At 43.6% G+C, this 25,930-nt stretch overlaps 1 protein-coding gene across 1 annotated transcript in view; it reads right to left on the reverse strand.

Moving 5' to 3' along the window:
* Positions 1 to 1,328: 1,328 nt before the first annotated feature.
* LOC117039804 (transmembrane protein FAM155B-like) overlaps positions 1,329 to 25,930 on the reverse strand; it is a 97,599-nt gene continuing 72,997 nt past the window's right edge. The window contains exons 3-4 of the mRNA XM_033137001.1: positions 8,171 to 8,342; positions 1,329 to 1,939 (exon numbers count right to left, since the gene is read on the reverse strand). Coding sequence (XP_032992892.1) covers positions 1,329 to 1,939; positions 8,171 to 8,342 — 783 coding nt within the window. The remainder of the gene's footprint in view (positions 1,940 to 8,170; positions 8,343 to 25,930) is intronic.

A 25,930-nucleotide genomic window follows, 5' to 3' on the forward strand; every position in this document is an offset into this window, starting at 1 on the left:
TCTAAAGTCCAAGAGATAGGAAATATGAGTTCAGAAGAGCCAATAGAGGAATTATACAAACAAATGGGAAAAACTAAACAAGGAATGATAGGTAAAATCTACAAGAGAATGATTACAAATAAGAAACAGACAACCCAACTTATTCAAAAGATGTGGCGTAAGGAAGAACAAGTTAGCGAATCAAAGGTCGAAAGGATAATGAAAGGAATAGATGAGATTAAAGTAAGCAAATTTAGAGCTCTGGAATTAAAATTCTTTCTAAAATTGTATACAACTCCGGCCCAGCTAGCTAATATGGTAGCAGGATTGAATTCTAACTGCTGGCATTGTAAACAAACCAAGGGATGGTTCTCCCATATGTACAGTGGTGCCCCGCTAGACGAAAATAATTCGTTCTACGAATTTTTTCGTCTAGCGGTTTTTTCGTCTAGCGAAGTGGCAATGTAAACCGCAGTTTTCGCTAGACAAAAACCGCGGGGCAGCCTCCCGCTAGACGAATGCCTTCGTCTAGCGAGTTTTTCGTCTAGCGAGGCATTCGTTGGTGGCATGTCCCAGAGGACACGGATGATACAGGTGTGTCCTCAGCTTAAGCCCTTCAAGGAGCAAGAGAATACAACTTGCAAAATCATAAATTGTAGAGTTGGAAAGGACCCAAAGGGTCATGTAGCCCAACACTTTGCAAAGTTGAAGGACAACCAATGACAGATGTTCGACCAAGAGCTCTCAAAGGCTGCTCAGGAGTCAGTGACTGATGGAGGAGCCTTGAACAAGGGTGGGTGGGTGGGGAAGGAGGGCATCACACCATCATGATTATAGTTTTGGCCTGGGCTAAGAAGATGATGGCGGGGGGGGGGGGGAATCCGCAACAGATCTCTGTCAAGCCATTTCTGTTGCCTCTAGTGCAGGTAACCTGGTATGGGGAAGAGATCCCTGTGGCCCTATAAACGAGGCACATTACAGGAGGGGGGAGAAGCAGCCCTCAGTGGGGCTGGGGTGTGTGTGTTTGCCTCTCCTCAGAAGACAGTTCTCTTAGAGCCGCTCCTGTGGGCCTTCCCTCTGCCTCTGAGCCATTTTGAGGCCAAAGGCTATCAGGCTGAAGCCTGCTGCTTACTGAACCATTTTCTCAAGAGGCCCGGCCTGAGGCCTGCTGCCAACTGAAGCCTTCACCAGAGCCTAAGAGCCTGAGGCCTGCTGGTGAATGAACCATTTTTAACTGAAGCCTGCTGCTGGTTTAAACTTTTTCTTCAGAGACCCGGCCTGAAGCATGCTGTTGAAAGATTCCTTCCACAGAAGCTGTTCCCATAGCCTCACATGCTTCACAGACTCTCTCATTGCAGGGCAGTCCCTGTGATGAGGTGCTCTGGGGGGTGGGAGGGGGGTCTGCATGGGGGTGGGTCTGTGTACATCACCCCCAATCCTATGTCACCTCCCACCACTGGACGAAGAGCGTTTATGCACCCAGCCCCTTTCCCCCCACTGGTGAAAAAGAGCTGGCAGTTGCCTTTTCCCTGCATTGCAAAGGAGGGTCCCTTGTCCCTTGTGAGGGTCTCATCCATGGCAGGGAGGGCCCCCAGGCTCAGTCCCACGCTGCTGGGCACACTTGAGAAGGACACCATGGTGTGGAGGAGCATTAGAACCAGGACGCAGAACCGGATCTTGCCACTGGTGAGGTGGGAGCCCGCAGACACAGGCAGCAGGGATGGATGGTGCTGGTGCTGGTACTGGGTGTGGTGGTAGTAGAGGTTGTAGTGCTGCTGCTGCTGGTGGTGGTGGTGAACGTGGTGGTGGTGATGGGGGATGTCACGGCGTTGGTCATGGAATGACTCTGACTTGGATTTGGCTGATGTATTGCAGCTGTCGTCTGGGTGGTGATTGCATGAGTCCCACCGCATGTCGCAGCACTTGGCTTCCTGTTCAGGCAGATTGCTCTCCAGCAACCCTGGCAAAAGGACAACAACAAAGGAGGAGGAGTTGGGGGGGGAGAAGTGGTGTCAGATCTGCTAAGTGCTAACTTCAGGAGCGTTCGCTGGTGTACATGAAACCAGGGTAGTTACAGGAACCTGCTAATGGGCAGGAAAAAGGAAGAAGGAAGCAACCAGAGGGAATGATTGGTGGCTTCTGTTGTCTCTATACTAATGCACAGAGCATGGGAAATCAACAATATGAACTTGCACTCTTAATCAAAATTGTAGAGTTGGAAGGTCCTCTGGGTCATTTAGTCAAACCTCCTACAATGCACAAATCACAGCTAAGAAATCACTGAAAGGTGGTCATCCAACTTCTGTTGAAAAACCTCCAAGGAAGGAGAGTCCACCTCTGTGATCAAATCACAGAGAGCAGATGACTTATTTTGGACCAACCTGGCACTAGCTAGCAGCAGCACCCAGGGTTGGCTGACGTGGTTTCCTCATATTCTGAAAATCAAGAGACAAACCGGAAAAGGGTTGGCATGTACCAGAACACTAGGAGGTGCTGGATACACACAAATAGCTTCCCCATCCCTTCTCAGGGCATGCTGTTATGGGGCACAGGACCTTCAACTAGGCAGGCCTAGTTGAACCTATTGAAATGAATCATGGACACAGAGGCAAGTAACTGGTCTCCATTATTTACACAGAGTTTTTGGAGTTTGCCACTGGTCTATTTGAGGGCTTTAAATGTTATTGGGAGAAGGAGCTAAATGTTCAAATAGAGAAATCTGAATGAATGAATGAATGAACAGTCTTTATTACGGTCAGAGACCAGAAAATCAATAAAACAATTTGTTTCATAAACAGCATCTATATACTAAAATCACATTTAAATTTTATAATCAGCACATTTAGACTTTAAAAATTGGTGAGATATCTCACCAATCTGTCACTTTAAAATCATTCCTAAGGGGATTAAGTGGACTCTTTATCTCTAATATTTGCTGATGTCACGGCATGTCTTAATCTTGACGCAATGTAACAGAATTTAGCTACACTCCTAGTGATCTCTGGATTAGAGTCCACTAGTAAGTATCTGATGTATGTTTCAGTTGAATGACCTGGTAAATTCTTTAGAAGGGGTTCAATTAGCTCCTTCCTCGTGTCTCGATACAATGTGCAGTACAGGGCGACATGCCCAATTGATTCAATTTCGTTATTAGCACAAGGGCATAGTCTCTGTTCTAACGGGATCTGGTAATATCTGCCAGTTAATAGCGCCGAGGGAAGAGCATTAAATCGGGCCCTAGTGAATGCCCAGCAGTGTCTGGAGTTGTCTAGCAATTTTAAATAGTTTGCTGGGTGTATCTTTCGGTGCTCATATAGCTGCCCATATGTTGAGGAAAGTTGAGTTCGATCGATTTGGCGTTCAATATCCGAGATTCTTTCCTTAATTATTTTTTTCACTCTTTCCATTCCCAAACTCAGAACATACCCTGTTGAAAGTCCATATGAGGCTATTTTTCTTTGAAAGAAATCTGAATGGAAATCACTGTGGTTAGATAAGCCATATAAATCGGTTCCATCATATGTGAGGGAACATTCTCTTAAAGATCTGCATAGATGGCATAACACACCTATGAAGATGTCCCATATTACATCACAGTCAGCACAGGACTGCTGGTGGGGCTGTGGGCTTCAAGGGATATTCCTCCATCTTTGGTGGGAATGTCCTCACATTCCATTAATTCTGATCCCAAGTATATCAAGGAATACCTAAAATAAGTAAATCACCTGTTCAGGCTTCCCCACAACTATACAGTAATTATTGAATATGTGGAGGAATAACATGAAAACCTGTAGCTCCAGAGTTTTTGACACTGTTGTTAGCTGCAGCTAGAATAATAGAAACATAGAACTGCAAAGTTCTAAGGGACTCCAAGGGTCATCTAGTCTGACTCCTTACACTGTTAGGATTTCAAGAGCCCAGCAATGAAAACCTTAAAAAATCTGCATTTCGCTGTATCATAGAATCATAGAGTTGGAAGGGATCCAAGGGTCATCTAGTCCAACCCCCTGCATTGCAGGAAACTCAGCTAAAGCATTCATGACAGATGATCATTCTGTTGTGATATCAGTACAAGCCGAGCTGCGAAGAGCCTCGTCTGCGAGGCACCTGACTAAGAGTCATGTTTCACTCTGTGGGAAATCCAACAATCATTCCACACATGTGATGTCATTGTAATTTACTGTTGTATTCTTTACTTTCAGTTCTGCATCAGGAGGTGCAGACGCTTTACAGACAGCTCTGAAATAATGAGCTGCTGCGCAGAGGCATACTCTGCTCTTAATCTCCAATAAAGTAGGTTTTTAGCCAAAAGGCTTGTGTGTGTTGTTTTCAAGCTGGGAACAACCGCATATTACATTGTGCCCCTGGACTCTAGAAGCCAGAGGGCACGGAAGCTTCGTCCGTCTTGGGGTCAGTCTCTCAACTTGCCCCCGCGGGAAGTTTTCATAATATTGGTAGCAGAGGATGGTTGGTTTCCGAAGACATCGGACTCTGTTTGATTTATGCCTGATATCTGCCGGCAAAGAAAGCAGCTAAAAACAGCGTTCCGGGGGAGAGTTTCGTGCTGAAGACGGCCGTTTCCCGCTGTGACGACGCGTTAATTAGACTGTGAGTAACCTGGACTGATTTACGAGGCAATAAACCTCAGAAGGCTAGGTTTGTTTGCTTAAATTGCTTTCTGAAGACAGAGAGTGAAAAGCCTGCTTTTTCGCCACAATGGCAAAGGATAGCAAGCAAAGCAGCAGCTCCCTCTGTCCATTGCTCACTGATGAAAATTATCAGACATGGCGTATTAAAATGGAAGCTGTGCTTACCAGGCAGAATTTGCTTGATGTTGTCACTAATGCCCCTCCACTGTTCCCTACGCCTCGATGGCTAAACAGGGATAATCAGGCGAAGGCAACCATTGTTTTGCATCTTGACCAATCTCAGTTAATACACGTCAGAGATTTAAATCACGCAAATGACTATTGGATTGTTTTGCGAGATGAACATTTAAGGATTGCGGCAGGGAGTTCCATGCTTCATTTCCAACGTCTCACCAACCTAAGGCTAAAGGAGGGAGACAATTTGCGTTCGCATCTTAACCATATGAAAGAATTAAAAAGTGAACTCGCACAACGCAACGTTCAATTACCTGAAGACGTGTTTTGTTTCATGGTTTTGAATAGCCTCCATGCCGGTTATAGTGCTATTGCATCACAGCTAGGTGCCCTGGATGCTCAAAACTTAACCGTTGCCAGAGTCTTCTCAACTTTGCTAAATGAGCAAGATCGTTGTGCTGCTCAAAATGAGGCTAATGGAAGGGGGAGTGAAACATCCTCTACCCCACCTAGTGGTCCAACTGAGCATGTGCAAGCTCTTAAAGTCATACGCTGCACAAACTGTGGAATGAGAGGACACAGTTTCCAGACCTGCAGAAAGCCCAAGAAAGGATCTACCTAACAAGCAGGTGGATCTACAGGCAAGGCGCAAGCCAAAGTCTCCAAAGGGCGCACAGTTGCATTGCTTACACAAGGCGTGCAGGAGCAGGATGACATTGACATTGACCTGGCTTTTGTTATTGATTCAGCTGCCAGCCACCACATGACCGCAAACAAGCGTTTATTTAAGACTTTTAAGAAGCTGGACTCCACTGTGTCGCAGGTGAGTGGAACACACCTGAAATCGACTGGAGTTGGAACTGTTTATCTTCAGAGTCTCCAGCTATCTATTAGCAACGTTCTCTATGTGCCAGAAATTGCCTACAACCTTCTTAGTGTAGCGCAGCTTACCGAGAAGGACTGCGAGCTCAGACTACGCAAAGGACTGTGCACAATTTTTAAGGATGGACAAGTTATCCTTACAGCTCAGAAGAACAAAGATGGACTATTCTTACTGTCTTTTGATTCTACTGACTGTTGTTTTGATGTTGTTGACTCTTATTTTGCAGGTGCTGCTAAGTCCAAGGAGACTACCAAACAGCCACGCAGAGAAAAGGTCACAAAATGTTTCCAGCAGGTTTCTGCTGATGTAATAGGACTTCTGCCAAAATCTAGAGGCGAAGCTACCTGTTATTTATTGCTGTCTGATCGTTTCTCTAAATTCTCTTGGATTTACACTATGAAAAGTCCGCAGCAAGTCTTGGCCAAGTTCACTGAATTTTGTGCTAAGATAAATTTCATGCATGATGGCAAAATTGAATGTTTGTATACTAATCAATTACCAGTGTTTGATTCACAGGAGTTCCAAGAGTTCCTAAGTCAACATTGCATTCGGCACAAAGTTGCTGTCAGCCAATCATCGTGGGACAAAGATTTGTGTGTTAAAATTAACACAATACTACGTGAGGGTATGCAGGCGCAATTGCTAAGTGCAAAGCTGTCTGAACAGAATTGGGCTGAAAGCCTATCTGCCTTCACATATGCTTGGGTCAGGAGTGTTCCAAAAGGAATGGAATGCTCACCTTATGAGATACTGTTTAACAGAAAGCCTTCTGTTAAGCATCTTAAGGTTTTTGGTTCTCAGATGTGGGTGGAATCACTTGAAGGTGCAACCATCCAAGGCATTTTTATGGGCTATGAGAAAGGTCAATACAGAATTCTATTGCCTTCTTCAAACACAGTAATTCTTACTCAGGAGGTAGAACCTACTGTAAAGCCGGAGACACAGGTTCTCCAAAGCTTTCCCATTGATGTCAATACATATGAGGATTCTGACACCAGCAGTAGCAGTGCAAGCTCAACCACGGCTAGTTCCGATACAGGTGAAACTGTCATCGAAAGACGGACTCATGCTATGTCCAGGCCATCATCATCAGATGAAGATGATGTGCTAGGATCTTTAGAGCCACTGTTTACAATTGGTAAAGTTTCTCCAAAAAGTCCTGTTCAGGAGAAACTCAGCAAAGAGGATCTACATCTTGTGCGTAGATCTGAGAGAGTAACAAAGGGTCAGGCGCCCAAACGCTACTCCAAAGAGTTTGCAATCTCAGCTGTTGCAAATGTAGCTGTAGTTTGCACTCAAAATAGAGACACTCAGGCTCATTTCACAGATGTGAAAAAGCCACAGCAACAGGTTGCAAAGTTCAACACTGTTTCTGCCAACACACACAGAGCAAGCGCTCTGGTCCCCTGGAGAGTTGGTTATCAAAGGCTCAAACTGGTAGAACCAGTCTCAGAGAGTTCCAAAGATGGAACGAAGACAACAGATTCATACTGTGTATATGATAACTGTTTGTTTACTTCTCTTAATGATGCCTTAATTTTTGCTGCTCTTTCATTGTCTAATATCGGGGGAGGATGTTGTGATATCAGTACAAGCCGAGCTGCGAAGAGCCTCGTCTGCGAGGCACCTGACTAAGAGTCATGTTTCACTCTGTGGGAAATCCAACAATCATTCCACACATGTGATGTCATTGTAATTTACTGTTGTATTCTTTACTTTCAGTTCTGCATCAGGAGGTGCAGACGCTTTACAGACAGCTCTGAAATAATGAGCTGCTGCGCAGAGGCATACTCTGCTCTTAATCTCCAATAAAGTAGGTTTTTAGCCAAAAGGCTTGTGTGTGTTGTTTTCAAGCTGGGAACAACCGCATATTACATTGTGCCCCTGGACTCTAGAAGCCAGAGGGCACGGAAGCTTCGTCCGTCTTGGGGTCAGTCTCTCAACTTGCCCCCGCGGGAAGTTTTCATAACACATTCAAGCTCTGCTTAAAAACCTCCAAGGAAGGAGAGTCCACATCCTCTCGAGGGAGACTGTTCCACTGTCAAACAGCCGGGTCTTAGAAATCAGAGCTTCCTTTCCTAAGTGCTCACAGACCAACTGCTGAAATATCTGTTCTATGACCTTTCCTGGATGTCTTGATTTATATTGCTGTGTCTCACCATTTCTTCCTCTTACAATTTACAGTATTTATTGTTTGATTCCTCTGGATATGAGACAATTTAATACCCTGCTATAGCACTTTTGGGTTGTTAATTATGTTAATAAAACATTTTGGGTTGTCTCTTGGGGTACATCCCCTACCTTTGTAAGCGGTAAAAGGTGTTCGACAATAAAACATACCACCTCAGAAGGTGGTAGACTCTCCATCATTGGAGGTTTTAAAACAAACTTTGGATGGATGCTTTAGTTGAGATTCCTGCATTGCAGTGGGTTGGACTAGATGACCCTTGGGGGTCTCTTCCAACTCTACAATTCTAAGCCTTACCTGTGCAGATGAAGCCAGGCAGTCCTCCATAGATCAGCTCACCATTGTCAGGCAAGACAAAGGGACACCTTGTTTGCACCTCCAGGCAGTATTGATTGCATGGGATCCGGTGTTGGCACTGCAGTTGGGTCACATTGAAGTACTCAGAGCACAGCCAAGCCTTGTAGACAGCCTGCAAGAAGGGAGGAGTAAGAAGGAGAGGGTGTCAGGAAACAGGGATCCGTGTGAACTCAACAAGGAACAGACTTGCATGCTGTCATTTTCAACTGGTGAGCAGCGGCTCCTTGGAGAATCTTGAAGGATTGTCAGGAGAGCCGCGGGCAGCCCTGGCCTCCCCTCTTTTCTCCTGCTTGCCCAGCGAGCAGCTCAGAAGAGTAAGCAAGCTGGCAGGCAGGTGGTGTGAGTGGTGCCGCTTCCCTGGGCCAAGTCCTGCCTGGTCCTCAACAGTAAGTGTGCCGCTGCCTGCTCCCGAACCGGCCACTAACCCACATGACTCCCACCTGAAGAGCCACTATGCAACATCAAGCTTTTTGTCTTCTTCAATGGCGCCCTGGAAGCACCAGACCTGTTGCATCTGCCTATTGAACCAGTGCCCCCTTTCCTCTGCCACCTTGCAGACACCCTCCTCCACCGCCCCTGCTATTTCTTTTTTGCACTTGTTTCCTCACTTAGCTCTCCCTTTGTCATCTTTTTCTCTCTGGCCATCCACACTAAAAGGGGCCCTTCCCTGTTTTCCTCAGGGTCCCTCTGGCACTAGGGTGCCTGAGAACCAGTGGTCAACTCCGGGGCTGCTTTTCCTTGCCTGTTGAACCACCTGGGCTCCTCTCCTTAGTTCCCTACAGCTTTGCAAAGACTAAATTGGGGGATGCAGCTATAATTTTGTTTTTTCAGCATTCCCGAGACTGTATTTCCACTGTTGTTTTTTTGTTGTAAGCACTTTAGGCTTTACACCCACACCCACACCCACACCCACGCCTACGCCTACTCACCTCCACTTTTCTTTTTCCACATCTCAGGATCCATTTCATTTCCCATCCTCATAGTACAGTGGTTTTCAACCAATGTGCTACAGCACCCTTGGGCACTTTGAATGATTTTGGGGGAAGCCACAGGCAGCACTGGTCTCCAACTCTCCTTCTGCCTCTCCCTCCTCCTAATAGACTAGATTGTGTAGATTAGATTAATAGAAGAGGCCACATGTGGCAGAAGCGGGCCTGACAGAAAATGTAGTTCCCGAGTCCCGCCTCTGCCTCAGAGGGGACTGCACTGCCCACAAACAGGCTGAAGGCGAGCCACAGAAAGAATGTAGTTGGTCAAGGGAGTCGTGGGCTCAAAAAGGTTAAAAACCTCTGTTGTATGGAATAAATAAAAAACCAACACCCCTGGAATTTGATTTGCCATAAACCTAAGAAGAGCCTGCTGAATCAGGCCAATTGCCCATCTGGTTCAGCATCCTGTTCTCACAGTGGTCAACCAGATGCCCATTAGGAGAAGCTCACAAGCAGGACCTGATCACAAGAGTCCTCTCTCTTTCTGCTGTTTCCAGCAAATGGTATTCAGAAGCATTTCTTCCTGCAACCATAGAGGCAGAGCACAGCCACCATGGCTACCAGCCTCAACAAACAATTCCTTAACAAACAGGGTCCCTATAAAAGAAAATTTCTCTAAGTTTCTGTTCCGTTGGTACCTTGGATTGGTCTAGATGACCTTTGGGGTCCCTTACAACTCTACAATTCTATGATTTTAACACTGTAACATCTTCGCTGGAGATACAGAACAGCCACTGGTGCTGGGATGTGGCATATATTCTGGATGTGTCTCCAAATTAGAAAATTCTGAGAAGGTATAGCAATGGAAATTGATGGAATAACTGACTATAGTTTATCCAAGGATCCTCTAATTTTACTATTAGAATACGTTAAAGAAACTGTACTAATAGAGGACAACGAATTAATGCAACACCTCTTAACTCCTACCAGAATTATTATTTGTCAAAATCAGGCTGGGGTGGAATGAGAACACCATCCAGGAATGGATAACTCAAATCTGGGACATACTGTACTGCACATGATTAAGCTTGCATATATGGTGAAAACCAGAGAGGACAGTCAGCAAGGTAATGCCTTCAACAATAATTTGACTCTTCTTGTAACGTACTGGAGTAATAAGGCACAGCACTGATGACTGCATTGCAGGCGGTTGGACTAGATGACCCTTGGTGTCCCTTCCAATTCTAAATCCTATTATTCTATTTTATATAAATCAACAAACAAATGTACTAAAGATTAATACTAATGCCAGGGTGGATTTGATTTAAGGCATTTTTTTACAGAAAGACTCATTCTTGCCGGTACCATCTTAATATTTACAGAAAGAGGAAGATTTCATTTTTGGATCAATAAATTTCCAGAGTCATTTTTACAGTTAAATAAAAAATGACTGATACGGTTCTACTCTTAAAAATACATAGACAGATAATTATGAAATTATGGTAAGGTTTAATAAGTTAACTGTTTCTATTTGGACAACTTTTCTGCTGTACTTGATTGGAAGGAGAAAAAGAATCATTTCCTGAATCACAATTTTAGCACACATGAAAAACTTAAAACAAATCCTTATTTCCTGATGAATAGCCTTTGGACTAGAATGTAACTTAAATAGAACACTATCTTTAGAAATATTTTTCCTCCAAAAGCATTTATTTTAAAAATCCAATTTAAATTTTAAAAACCCCTATTTAAATCAAAAGAATCACACACACACACACACACACACACACACATATATATAGTAAAGGTAAAGGTACCCCTGACCGTTAGGTCCAGTTGCGGACGACTCGGGTTGCGCGCTCATCTCGCCCTATAGGCCGAGGGAGCCGGCGTTTGTCCGCAGACAGCTTCTGGGTCATGTGGCCAGCATGACTAAGTCACTTCTGGTGAACCAGAGCAGCGCACAGAAAATATATAATTGATTTTTATCCACCCTGGTATGATCGGATTTGTGATCATATCAGCTGGGAATGATGGGAGTTAGAGTTCTTGCAGCTAGACATGAGTCAAGTTGGAGTCCGACCAGCTAGGCATGATAGGAGTTGTAGTCCTGCCAGCCAGCCAGGCATAAGAAGAAGAAGGAGGAGGAGGAGGAGGAGTAGTAGTTATTATTTGTACCCTGCCCATCTGGCTGAGTTTCCCCAGCCACTCTGGGTGGCATGATTGCAGTTAAGATCCTTCCAGCTGGGCATGATGGAAGTTGTAGTCCTGCCAGTTTGGCATGATGGTGTTTGTTGTGCATTTGTATTGCAGGCACAGCACAGTAACAGAGCAGCCAGGAAATAGTTAAGGGAATAGTGATTGCTTTTAATTAGCTACAACTGGGTTGGCTAGGCTAGCCCAAGTGCCTATATATGGCAGCAGGGCTGAGGTTTGTGTGTGTCTTTTACTTGCTTGCTGCCATGAATAAATATATTACGATATGACCACTGGCTGGACTCAATATATAACACTGGTGACGAAGGTGGGATTTAGCCAGTGAAGCGCCGCAAAGACGGAGACCAACAGCAACACCCGGGAGGGATCGGCTGGCAATAATGGCAACACGTGGCTCAATTGAGGAGTTTAATATCAATGAGCCAGAGGAATGGAGTGATTACTGTGATAAGACTTAAGTTTTACCTCCGTGCTAACAGGATTACTAGTGCTGAGGAGCGACGGGATACGCTCCTCAGTGTGTGCAGAAAGGCTACTTTTAAACTAGCTAAGAACCTTATCTCCCCGGCCACTCTTGAGTCAAAGACTTTTGAGGAATTGACTGCAGCACTTGGCAGCCATTTTGAGCCGGTGCCTTCACAATTGGCCTGCTGGCAGATGTTTTACCAGGGGTACCAGCAGAGTGGAGAGTCGGCATCATCGTTTGTGGCCGCCTTGAGGGAACTCACCCATTATTGTGAGCTCCACGACCTGGAGGAGATGCTGAGGGACCGTTTTGTGTGTGGCCTGCGTGATGAGAGGCTGCAGCGGGAATTGGTTGCCAAGAAGTCTTTGACTTTCCAGGAAGCTTATGACTTTGTCATCTCAAAGGAGGGAGCAGATCACACAGTTCGAGAGCTCTGTGGCGGACAGACGACCGGTGCACATGCAGTGGAGACTGACGACGCGGAGGAAGGCTCGTCGGATGAGGTAACGGTGGGAGCGTTGAAGGTGTTTCAGTCTTCCCACCAGTCCTCCCGCCGGCAGCAAGGAAGTTGACAGTAAGATGACTGGCCCAGTCGCCCCCCAGGAATTGTGACAGTTGTGGAAAAGCACACGAGCAGCGGTTTTGCAGGTTCCGCAACGCCCAGTGTCGGAAGTGTAAGAGGATGGGCCATATTGCCCGAGTCTGTCTGGTTGGAGACCGAGTGCTGCGAGACGGAGTGGAGAGAGATCGAGGGACTGGAGATCGTTCAAGAGAGAGATTGGGGCACTGGGGCTCAGAGCCTGAGATGGTGGGTCAGTGTTCTTCGACCCGTATTCAGCCCCAAAGTGAGAGTGTATGGCCACCACCAAGGATCACGAAAGTGGTTTGCATAGAGGGGGTGCCCTGTGAACAGGAAGTGGACTCTGGGTCGGGGTTCACGATTGTTTCAGAGCCCACTTTCCACAGTTTTTGCCCCCAAGCGGGCCGTGATTGTCTTCATCCCCTTGATTTCTTTTTAAGAGACTTAATCAGAATCCGGTGCCTGTCCTAGGTGTTGGGGATTTCCGCGTCCAGCACAGAAAATTTAAAGGCAAACTGAAAATTGTGGTTGCTGGGGGCTGGCGGCCAGACTTATTGGGGCGCGATTGGTTTGAGGCTTTCGGCATCCACCTGGAGGGGCCCACAGAATATAGTCGGCATTGTCTTCTTTTGATGCGTTGTGCCAGGAGTTTGCCGGAGGGCAAGGTCACAGAGGAATTCTGGCCGTACGAGTGCCGGCGAGATGAACTGTCGGCTCATAAAGGGTATCTATTGTGGGAGAGTTGGGTTGTGGTCCCCCCCCCCCCAAGCTGCGACAGCGAGTGTTGGAAGCGCTGCATTAGGGTCATCCAGGAATCGTAAGAATGAAGGCATTGGCTCGCAGCTATGTGTGGTGGCCAAAAATGGATGAGGCCATCGAAGAATGGGTGCGAAAATGTTATCCATGCCAAGAATCAAGGCCGGCAATGCCTCAAGCCCCGGTGCAGCCATGGGAAGTTACCAAGGAGCCATGGTCATGTTTACATGTGGACTTTGCGGGGCCTTCAGGGCCAGACATTACTGATTGTGGTAGATCCACACTCCAAATGGTTGGAGGTTATACCAGTGGCCCGCATGACCTCGGGTGTTGTTATACGGAACCTGCAAGCCTTGTTTGTCACCCACGGTCTGCCTGACACCCTTGTGTCAGATAATGGGGCACAGTTTACATCAACTGAGTTCAAGGACTTTATGGACGTTAATGGAATCCGCCATGTTACCTTGGCCCCGTTCCACCCGTCTACAAATGGTCAAGCGGAAAGGATGGTGCACACCACTAAGGACGCGCTGCAGTGGATAGTCTATGGAGATTGGCACCAGCGACTCTTATCCTTTTTTACTATCACAGCATGTAACACCACACTCAACAACTGAGAGGAGCCCAGCAGAGTTACTGACGAGGAGGCGCCTGATGACCCGCTTGGATAGACTGCATCCGGATCATGCGGCAGATCGGCCGCAGCCGCAGGAGGCTACCAAGGCGCTTTGGATTTCCCAACAGGGTGACCCTGTTTACACCAAGAACTATGGGTCCAGCCCTGTGTGGATTTCGGTCACAGTTTCCAGGCCGACTGGCCCCGTGTCATACGAGGTTGAGGCGGATGGAGCAGGTACTCTTTGCCGCCATGTTGACCAACTACGGCAGCGGTGGCCCATCCGGGAAGATGAATCGTCCACAAGGGAAGTGGAGCAACCGCCGGGGCCGGTCAGCAGAGAACCAGCAGTCACCCGTCCCCCTGAGGCAGTTGAAGTCCAAATGGGAGACAGCGAGGCCGAGCCGGTAGAGGTTGAGAGTGGAACCAAGCCATGGCTAGAAGTTGAAGAGACCCAGGTGGGGGGCAGCCCCTGGGAGTCCGAGCTCAGACGGTCCCAGAGGGTGCGAACCCATCTGCGATAGCTGAAGGACTTTGACTGTGGTTTGGTATGGGGGGATGGGGGCCAGGTGCTTCATTGTGTGTGTTGCACTCAATGTTGTTGTTTTTATCCACAATCGGGTTGTTCTTGGCTAAGAGGGGAGGGGTGTTGTGTATTGGATTGCAGGCACAGCACAGTAACAGAGCAGCCAGGAAACAGTTAAGGGAATAGTGATGCTTTTAATTAGCTTCACCTGGGTTGGCTAGGCTAGCCCAAGTGCCTATATATGGGAGCAGGGCTGGGGTTTGTGTGTGTCTTTTACTTGCTTGCTGCCATGAATAAATATATTACGATATGACCACTGGCTGGACTCAATATATAACAGTGTTTGTGATCGTATCAGCTAGGTATGTGAGGTGGTGTAGTCTGGCTGCCTAGGCATGATGGGAGTTGGAGTCCTTCCGGATAGACATGCTTGGATTTGAGATCCTATCAGCACAGCATGATGGGAAGTGTAGTGCAGGCAGCAAGTCCTGATGGGAGTTGGAGTCCTGCTGGCTATGCAGGATATTAGTTCTGCTTCCAGCCAGCCACGCTGGGAGTTGTAGCATGGTGTCCGATTCAACAGCTCACTTTCCATTGCAAAGCCAGGTGCTCATCTCTGCCAAGCTAGTCGCCAACATGCTCTTGGTGGCTGGCGCCGACCACATCATCACTATGGACCTGCACACCTCTCAGATCCAGGTGAGACCCCCAGGGCTCATCTAGTCCAGCCCGCATGGCCACGTGTGGACTTTCTAAATATTTGACTATTCAACACTTATGTTAATGGTGTACTTTTTAATTTTAATAATAATTGGTGTTGTTAAATATTTGAGCGCTACGTGACCTAAATGTTGGTAGTAATAGCAACAACAACAACACCACATTGGCCTGAATATAAGCCTCACTTTTCCCCCAAATTCCAACCATGAAAATTTAAAGCGCGACTTAAATTTGCGACCTTACAAAAGCTGGCTTTTACGATATCTCTGTTGAAACAGACATACAGTAAAACGGAACAGGTGCGAGTAATTCATGAGGGCGGCAGCTGTGTTAATGCCGTCCAGCGTTATCTGTGTACTTGGTCAATAAATCATCCTTTCTACTGAACTACGCTCTCTGTGTGGTCGAGCTGGAGGCTGGATTCCTGACAACCAATCTCCCCGCTGCACCAAGGATTCCCTGCCTGAGCTGCTTCAGGTGGTGGCAGATGTGCTCCTGGAGACACCTAGTTTGGTTGTTCTAGGGGATTTTAACATCCATGCCGACACGACCTTACAAGGGGCCGCTCGGGACTTCGTGGAAAGCATGGCCTCCATGGGGCTGTCCCTGAATAAGTCTGGCCCCACTTATGGGGTGTTAAAGCGTCCCTCTGTGAGGGACTGAAACTGCCTTGGTCGCGCTGGTCGATGATCTGCGGTGGGCTAGAGGAGCTGGGGGCACTGTTATACAGTGGTTCCACTCCTTTCTCCTGGGCCGTGTCCAGAAAGTGGTGTTAGGGGATGAGGGTTCAGACCCCTGGGCTCTCACTTGTGAGGTACCTCAGTGTTCCGTCCTCTCCCCATGCTTCTACATGCAGCCACTGGAAGAGATCATCAGAGGCAACATGCAGATGATACCCAGCTCTACCTCTCTTTTAAATCGGAACCAGCGAGGGCAGTGAAGGCCCTGTGTGGAGGACTCCCTGGTCCTGAATGGGCTAACTGTGCCCCTGAAGGACCAGGTGCACAGCCTGGGAGTCACTTTGGACTCACAACTGTCCATGGAGGTGCAGGTCAATTCTGTGTCCAGGGCAGCTGTCTACCAGCTCCATCTGGTATGCAGGCTGAGACCCTACCTGCCCGCCGACTGTCTTGCCAGAGTGGCACATGCTCTAGTTATCTCCCGTTTGGACTACTGAAATGCGCTCTACATGGGGCTACCTTTGAAGGTGACTCGGAAACTGCAATTAATCCAGAATGCGGCAGCTAGACTGGTGATGGGGAGTGGCCGCAGGGACCATGTAACACTGGTCCTGAGAGACCTGCATTGGCTCCCAGTATGATTCAGAGCAAAATTCAAAGTGTTGGTGCTGACCTTTAAAGTCCTAAACAGCCTCGGTCCTGTATACCTGAAGGAGCGTCTCCACCCCCATCGTTCAGCCCGGACACTGAGATCCAGCACAGAGGGCCTTCTGGCGGTTCCCTCACTGAGAAAAGCAAAGTTACAGGGAACCAGGCAGAGGGCCTTCTCAGCAGTGGTGGAATGCCCTGTGGAATGCCCTCCCATTAGAGGTCAAAGAGATAAACAACTACCTGACATTTAGAAAATACCTGAAGGCAGCCCTGTTTAGGGAAGTTTTTAATCTGTGACATTTTAATGTGTTTTAATATTTGTTGGAAGCCACCCAGAGTGGCTGGGAAAACCCAGCCAGATGGGTGGGGTACAAATAAATAAATAAATAAATAAATAATAATTCCACTTGTCCCTTTTTGATTGTCTGCGCTGGGAGGGTGCAGAGGACGCGCACTCACCTGCCGCTGCAAGGGTGAGTGGGTAATGAGCCACTGTTTGAAATATCATGTGCATTCCATAGCTTCCCTGCAAAAGGAAGTCCTGCTCGCCAACATTATGGAGTTTCTTGAGAAGGGTTACAAGCACCTGCATGAGGGTGAGCTGTTAGACATTATATGCTTGGACTTCCAAAGCCAGTGTGGTGTAGTGGTTAAGAGCGGTAGACTCGTTATCTGGGGAACAGGGTTCGCGTCTCCGCTCCTCCACATGCAGCTGCTGGGTGACCTTGGGCTAGTCACACTTCTCTGAAGTCTCTCAGCCCCACTCACCTCACAGAGTGTTTGTTGTGGGGGAGGAAGGGAAAGGAGAATGTTAGCTTCCAATGGAGAGATCCATCTAGGTGTTTTCCTTTCAAGCAAATCCTTATATCTATCCCAAACATTAAACAATGCTTTCTTAACTATATGATTTTTAAACCTTTTATGTGCCGAAATCTTATCATACCATAAATAAGCATGCCAACCAAACACATTGTCAAAACCTTCCAGATCCAGCAAATTGGTATTTTCCAACTTGAACCATTCCTTGAGCCAGCAAAATGCTGCTGCCTCAAAATATAACTTTAAATCTGGCAGGGAGAAACTGCCTCTTTCTTTATTGTCTGTTAGTAGTTTATATTTAATTCTTGGCTTTCTCCCCTGCCATATAAATTTGGATACAGTGGTGCCCCGCTAGATGAAAATAATTCGTTCTACGAGTGTCTTCGTAGAGCGAATTTTTCATCTAGCGAAGCGACAATGCAGCGCGGAGGTTTTCGCGCTGGAAAAAATTTTTTTCGTCTTGCGAGGCAGCCCCATTGACATTTTCGTCTTGCGGGGTAGCCTTCCGCTAGCGAATGCCGTTCATCTAGAGAGTTTTTCGTCTAGCGAGGCATTCGTCTAGTGGGACACCACTGTAATACCTTTTGCCATTCACTAAAACATTTCACAATATCAATAATAGGCAATACCTGAAATAGAAACAACATTTTTTGCAATACATTCATTTTGACTGCGGATATTCGGCCTAAGAAGGATAATTTCAAATTTGACCATATCTCAAGATCTCTCTTAATTTCATTCCATAACCTTTCATAATTGTCTTTATATAGGTTCAAATTTTTAGATGTTAGGTTTACTCCAAGGTATTTCACCTTCTTGGTGAAATTCAAACCTGTGCTGGCCCCAGGGGTTTGTCCGTGAAGCAAGGTCTAGTCTAGTATTTTTTTTTATAATAAAGGGCGGTGAACCCGTCCGGTCCCGGGGATTTTCCTAATTGAAGTTTTTTAATTGCCTGATGCAATTCCATTGCTGTTACAAGTAAGTTGAGAGCTGATAGTTTTTCTTTTGATAATTCCTTTAATTTATGTTTTTTAATACAGTTGTGCCCCGCTAGACAAATGCCTTGCTAGACGAAAAACTCGCTAGATGAAGGCATTCGTCTAGCGGAAGGCTGCCCCGCAAGACGAATTTGTCTATGGGGCTGCCTCGCAAGACGAGAAAAAAAAAAATTTCGACTAGCGAAAACCGCGGTTTGCATTGCCGCTTCGCTAGACGAAAAACCCGCTAGACGAAAATACTCGCAGAACGAATTATTTTCGTCTAGTGGGGCACCACTGTATATAATTTAAGCTTTTCAATGTCTACTTCCTCCTTTTCATATAAATCTGTATAATCTATAAAGCCATTATTTATTTTATTTTGGTCCGTAATCAACTTATCTCCTAATCTAATTCTGTTGATGATGCGCTGGTCTTTTCTTTCTTTCAGTTGCCAGGCTAAAAGACTGCCTGGCCTATTACCATGCTCAAAAAATCTTTGTTTCATGGATTTAATTTTCCACTCTATCTCATCACTTATTATTATTTCATATTGAGTCTGAAGAAATTTTATTTTTTCCTTGATAGCCGCATTCTCGGGAGTTCTAAATAATTCTTTCTCATTGCTTTTTATTTTCTTCCATATATCTATTTCTTTTCTTTTCTTTTTTTCAGGAATGAATTTTGCTGAATAAAAAATCATCTGAGGACGGTTTTACTCACCTCCCAAACAGTTTTGATGTTAACTTCATTGTTAAGATTAAACTTGAAATATTCTTTTAAAGTTTTCTCCACTGCTGATAGAGTTTTTTCATCTCTCAATAAATTCTCATTAAGTTTCCACCTTCTACCTCCTGATTGTCTATCTCTTATGTTGATTTGAATAGGGTTATGATCTGACAGGGTACACTGAAGTATTTCCACTGTTTGGGTCCCCATGAGAATTTCTTTTGTTGTCCATATAGCATCTAATCTTCCTGCTGACTTTTTAGAAAGTGAGTAGTGTGTATATTCTTTATCATAAGGATGTTTATATCTCCAAGAGTCAAATAGGCCCATAACATCTATCAACTGAAAAAAAGAATTTGGGAGCTTACTTTGTTTAATGTCTGCTTTTTTCGCAGTTCTATCCGTTTTAGGCTCAGCTACCCCGTTAAAATCCCCCATCAGTATCAGTTTCTTCCCGAGGTAATCGTATAATTTTTCCTGCAGCATCAAGTAAAATTCCTTTTTCCTTTCATTTGGGGCATAGATTCCAATCACGATTAGTTTTTCTCCCCTATATTTGATTTCCACCACTAAAATTCTCCTTGGTCATCTCTATGTAGAAATTTTGGTTCTAATTTAGGGTGGATGTACATGACCACTCCTCTTTTCTTTTCTTTTTTTTACTATATGAGGAAATAAATTCTTGGCCCAGCTTTTCATTAATTAATTTTTTTTTTAAAATAATCTTTATTAGAGTTTTTCCAATTATAACCAAATTACAACACATGATTAAATTTTTCTAACCCCCCCTTTCTCTCACCAAGAGGAGCATGCCAAATAAACCCCCCTCTCACTGGGGTGAACAATTATGCTTTGCCAATTTAATCACTTACAATGCACCTACCATCTTAACACTCGAGGACTTCCCGATTCCCACCCGTTGACTCCCAACTTAAACCTAATTTACAGTTATTGCCAATTAATCCCCATACTATTTCCTCTCCTTCTTACATTTACCAATATTTCTTACAGAATACTTTTCCAGCTTACAAATCTAATTCATCATTTTTAACTATCCTCCACACTCACTGTATTTCTAAGCTTTCATTGTCTAATCCCCAATCTATTGCAACAACATATTTAGGATTGAATTTACATTAAAGTCCTTCCCCCCCTTATCTCACCATTCATTTTAAGACAATTAACCATTATTTCATTAATTAATATTCTATTATGTTTTGTAATAACATGGGTTCCCTGCAAACACGTAATATCGTTTTTTTTTCTTTCCAACATGGAAGATTTTGTTTCTCTTATTTTTCTCATTTAATCCATTTATATTCCACAAAGTTATTTTCAAATCCATAGTTTATTGTTCAGCTATAATAATATTTATGCAGTTATAAAAGATACTTTAATTAAGGTGTTCCTCACTGCCTGGTTCTGCTGCATCCATTTCAGCCTGTTTCTTATCTCCAAAGTCGCCCCAATACTTTCTCAAAAAAAAATTCAATATCCGCACCTGACTGCCGTTTTTTCCTCATGCCCTTATAGGAAAAGGATATCCCCTTGGGATATTCCCATTTATATTTCCCATCTTTTTTCCTTAGGGCTTCCACAAGTGGTTGGTACGCTTCTCTTCTTTTTAACAGGCGATAAGGAATGATTTTATATATCAAAATCTCTTTTTCCATGATCTCCAGTTTTTTCCTATTGCTTGTTTGTAAAATCTTGTTTCTTATCTCCATTGTCTTAAAAGTGACCAGACAATACTTGGCTGTTAGCTCATCTGGTCCTGGGGCCTTCCCAATTGCCATTTGGCTTATAGCCAGTTCCACCTCATGTCTCGTAATCAAGTCATTAAGTAGAGTCTTCTTCTCTGTAGGAATTTTCTGCAGACCTTTGGAATTCAAAAACTGTTGCATTTTGTTTTTATTTTCTTTCTCCTTTGTATAAAGTTGCTTATAATACTTCTGAAAATTTTTTCCTAATCTCTGCAGGGTTCTCAATACATTTCCCATCCACAGTAATACAGGTATGCGTCATGGTATTTTCCTTCTGTCTCCTCTTCACTTGCCAAGCAAGTAATTTTCCACATTTATTAGCCGATTCAAAAGTCTTTTGTCTCATTGATTTTATCTTCCATTCAATCTCCTGATTGATAATTTGAGAATATTGAGCTTGTAAAGCTTTGATTTCTTTCAGGATCTGTTGGTTTTTTGGATTACTTCTAAGTTTCTTCTCTTTCTCTTTCAATTGGGATAGAATCTTATCTTTAGTCTCATTCTGAGACTTTTTCCAAATTGAATTTTGTTGAATTAAAAAACATCTCATGGCTGCCTTGCTTGCATCCCAAATGACCCTCAAAACAGTTTCAGTATTCATATTTAAGTCAAAATAGTCTCTAAGGGTCTTTTCAGCTTTTCTTACGATCGGATCCTTCCTGAGTAAGGCATCATTCATTCTCCATCTAAAAGAACCCTGCAGATTTAATTTCAATTCAATTAAAACAGCATTATGATCGGAGTAAGTCTTTGGTAATATCTCTGCTTTTATTGCCCTTGGAACAAGGTCTTTTGTAATCCATATATAATCGTGGCAGCTAAGGGATTGTTTTGGCTTGGAAAAATATGTGAATTCTTTCTCAATTAGATGTTTTATTCTCCAAATGTCCAATAAGTCCAAATTCTCTGCCAAATAAAAGAAAGTTTGGGGTAGTCTTCCATCATTTGAAAACTTGTGTCTCTGAGGTCTATCCATTAAAGTGGAAGCCACTCCATTTAAATCGCCCATCAATATAATTTTGTAGTCCAATAACTTTGTTCGAAGGTTTTTAAAGAAGTCCGATTTGCCTTCATTTGGTGCATAAATTCCAACCACTAAAACTTTTTTTGCCTTGCGCTGTAATTTCAACTGCTATATATCTTCCTTCCTCATCCTTAAAAAAACAATTTCGGTCCCATATTCTCTTTGACATATATAACAACACCTCTTTTCTTGACTGTGTCCGATGATATAAATTCTTGGCCTAATCTTTTGTTCTGTAGGACTTTCCTGAATCGTCTTTGTCAGGGAACTGTCCCTGGCTCAGTGCAGGGTGGTGGAAGGGCTCTCGAGATGCTACAGAGAGCCCTGGCCCCACCTGATGAGCAGCACCTCCTCTTCCAGCAGAGGTAGCAGCGATGTCTCTTGTGGTTTGGGGCATGCAGCTCAGAGGCTTGAGAGCAGAGGTTCTGGGGATGTTGGAGACCCTGCACCCACCTCGCTCAGCAGGCAAGGAGGGGACAAGCCATTTCCGTCACCCCAAGTGCACAGAGGGGTGAAATGCAAGGATGGGAGGTAGAGATTTCGTGTTTTTTTTAAATAAGAATTTATTCAATTTTCCATAAAAAATAACAAAGAAAAGATTACAATACAAACATACAAATACAAAAAAAGAAAGAAAAACATTAAAAAAGAAAAATACAAAAGCATTAAGAAAAAATACAAATAAAAAAGAAACATTTATCTATTATCTTAATCTTATTTTAAATCTTCTTCATGGGACTTCCCCCGTCCTCTCAACAGCGTTCAGTTCTAGTTTACTTTAGTAACTTTGTAACTATTTTGCAATCATTCACCATAATTCTTCAAATTCCAATATCATCCTATCTTATTTCTATAGAAATTAATTGTATATTCATTACTTCAAATACAAACAACAACATCTTCTATTAATTCTGTTTCCAACTTGGATTTCTCTGTTTGAAAGCCTATTTTCTTATCTGCCTTAAAAACTTCATTTATTTGATAGTACTGCAACCAGTCAGTAACCTCATCTCTAAGCTGATCATAACTTTTCAACTTAAAGTTTTGGCCTTCCTGTTGCAGTATATCCGCATACCTTAGCCATTTTGCAGACATGTTAGGTCTCTTGTAGGCCTTAGCCTCTACTGGAGATATCCATCTGGGGGTCTTTTTCTCTAATAAGTCCTTATTTCGAATCCAAACCTGATATAAGGCATTTCTAATAATATGATTTTTAAAAGCCTTGTGGGCTTTGACTTTATCATACCAAAGATACGCATGCCAGCCAAACACATTATCATGTCCTTCCAAGTCCAAAACATCCGTGTTTTCTAGTCTAAACCAGTCCTTTAACCAGCAAAAGGCTGCAGCTTCAAAATATATCCTCAAGTCTGGCAGGGAGAATCCACCTCTCTCCTTAGAGTCTGTCAGTATCTTATATTTTATTCTAGGTTTCTTCCCCTGCCAGATAAATTTCGATAAGTCCTTTTGCCATTTTTTAAAACAATCCAATCTATCAATTATAGGTATCACTTGGAATAAAAACAGCATCTTTGGTAGCACGTTCATCTTTATAGCTGCAATTCTTCCCATCAGGGAAAGCTTTAACCTAGTCCAAATCTCTAGATCATTTTTAATCTCGTTCCACAGTTTTTCGTAATTATCCTTAAACAGGTTTACATTCTTTGAAGTCAAATTCACCCCCAGATATTTTAACTTCTTGACAAAGTTCAATCCAGTTTGTTCTTGTAATTTCTCTGCTTGCAATGGTGTCATATTTTTTGTCAATACTTTCGTTTTGGCTTTATTCAATTTGAATCCTGCCACTTGTCCAAACCTATCAATTGTCTCTAGAGCTTTAGGGAGACTTCTTTCGGGTTCCTCTAGGGATAACACCAAGTCATCCGCAAAGACACGAAGTTTATACTCCTTCTCTCCCACCCTTATTCCTTTTATCTGCTTATGCGTCCTAATCATGTTCAGAAGTACTTCCAGGACCATGATGAAAAGTAAAGGTGAGATAGGGCACCCTTGTCTTGTTCCATTTTCAATCCTTATTTCTTCTGATATTACACTGTTCACGATTATTTTTGCTTTTTGTTCTGTGTAAATGGCATTAATGCCATTCATAAATCTTTGACCGACCCCCATCTTTTCCAAATTTTTCTTCATAAAAGTCCAAGAAATATTATCAAAGGCCTTTTTCGCATCAATAAACATCAATGCTGCATCTGTATTTATCTTCTTTTCCAGCCTTTCCAGTATATTCACAATATTCCTTGTATTACTATTTATATGTCTTCCAGGCAAAAAGCCCGCTTGATCTTTGTGGATATAATCTTTCAGCAGCCTCTTTAATCTTGTGGCCATAACATTTGCAAAAATTTTGTAATCCACATTTAATAACGATATTGGTCGGTAATTTTTCATTAGTGTTTTATCAGAGTCTGGTTTCAAAATTAGTGTAATATACGCCTCCTTCCAAGAGTCTGGTGCCCTAACTCCTTCCAATAGTCTATTGCAAATATATTTCAGAGGTTGAATCAGCCAGTCCTTCAGAGTTTTATAATATTTAGCAGTCAATCCATCTGGCCCTGGGGCCTTCCCTATCTGCATGCTATTAAAAGCTTCTTCTAGTTCTTGAGTTGAAATTGGGTGGTTAAGCATTGTTACCTTTTCTTCTGGGACTCTATGTAGGCCATTTTCCTCCAAGAATTACTCAATATCTTTCTCCTCTACTTTTTCTTCTTTGTACAATTTCTTATAAATTTTTTGGAAGCATTTCCTAATCTCCTCCGGGCTCTCCACAATCTTCTCTTTAACCTTTAAATTGGTGATGATATTCAGTTTTTGTCTCTTTTTTAACTGCCAGGCCAACATTTTTCCACATCTATTTGCAAAATCAAAAGTTCTTTGCCTCATCATCTTAATTTTCCATTAATTTCTTGGTTTAAAATCTTTGCATATTGGGACTGCAAGATCTTTATTTCTTTCTGAATTTGCTTATTTTTTGGATGTCCTCTTAGCTTCTTCTCTTTTCCTTTTATTTCATTCAATAATCTTTCCTTTTCAGAATTTTGTTGCTTCTTTTTAGCTTTTTCCCTTATCAGGAATCCTCTCATCACCGCCTTGCTTGCATCCCACACAATCCTTTTCTCCACTTCTTGGTTCAAATTTAGCTGAAAATATTCTCTCATCTTTCTGGCAGCTTCTTCCACTAGCCTGGGATCTCTCATCAAAGCATCATCCATTCTCCATCTAAATGAGTCCTTGGAGTGGATCTTTAAATCCAATTGTACCGCGTTATGGTCTGAGCATGTCTTGGGGCAGATTACTGCCTTCTGTATTTTTGGTGCCAAGCCTCTAGAAATCCAGATATAGTCCAGCCTCGACCACGACGCTGTGGTTCCGAAAAATAAGTTGCTTCGGTTTCTGTTGGGTTCTTTAATCTCCTTGCATCTATTAATTCTAAATTGTCAATCATCTGAAAAAAGGTTTTGGGCAGTTTCCCTTCGTTAGTAATTTTTGTTCTTTGTGATCTGTCCATCAAAGTGGAAACAGTCCCATTGAAATCTCCTAAGCAAATCACATTATAGTCCAAATACTCCACCAGCAAGTCATGTATTTTTTTTTTAAAGGCTGACTTTCTTTCGTTTGGTGCATAGAGTCCCAGAATCATATATTTTTCGCCTTGTACTGTAATTTCAATTGCTATGTATCTCCCTTCTTCATCTTGAAACAGCTGCCTTGGATTGTATTTCTCTTTTGCATAAATCACAACTCCTCTCTTCTTGACCTTATCAGATGATATAAATTCTTGTCCTACTTTTTTGTTTTGTAATATTCTTCTATGATGTCGGATCACATGGGTCTCTTGTAGACAAATTATATCCAAATTCTTCTTTTCCAATGCATGGTACACTCTATGTCTCTTCGGCCTCTGGTTCAGGCCATGAATGTTCCACGTTAGAATCTTCAACATCTTAAAGTCTTGCCCCTCCTTTCGCACCTTCTTCCTCTTCCTCTTCTTCTTCCTCTTCGCCTTCACCTCCTTCTCCTGGTACTGGCTTTCCTGGTGTTGCCAGCTGATACAATCTGTCTGGGTCTAGTAAGGAGCCTGCGAAGTCCGCAATGTGCTTGTCCAGAAACTTCTTCTTATCTTCCAGGGACCGAATTCTTACTCTTCTCTCTTTATACTTGAAATTCAGGCCTTCCGGAAATTCCCAGCTGAAAGGGATCTTTCTTGCTCTCAATTCAGTTGTCAAGTT

The sequence above is a fragment of the Lacerta agilis genome, chromosome W (genome assembly GCF_009819535.1).
Source record: "Lacerta agilis isolate rLacAgi1 chromosome W, rLacAgi1.pri, whole genome shotgun sequence".
Classification (NCBI taxonomy): Eukaryota; Metazoa; Chordata; class Lepidosauria; order Squamata; family Lacertidae; genus Lacerta; species Lacerta agilis.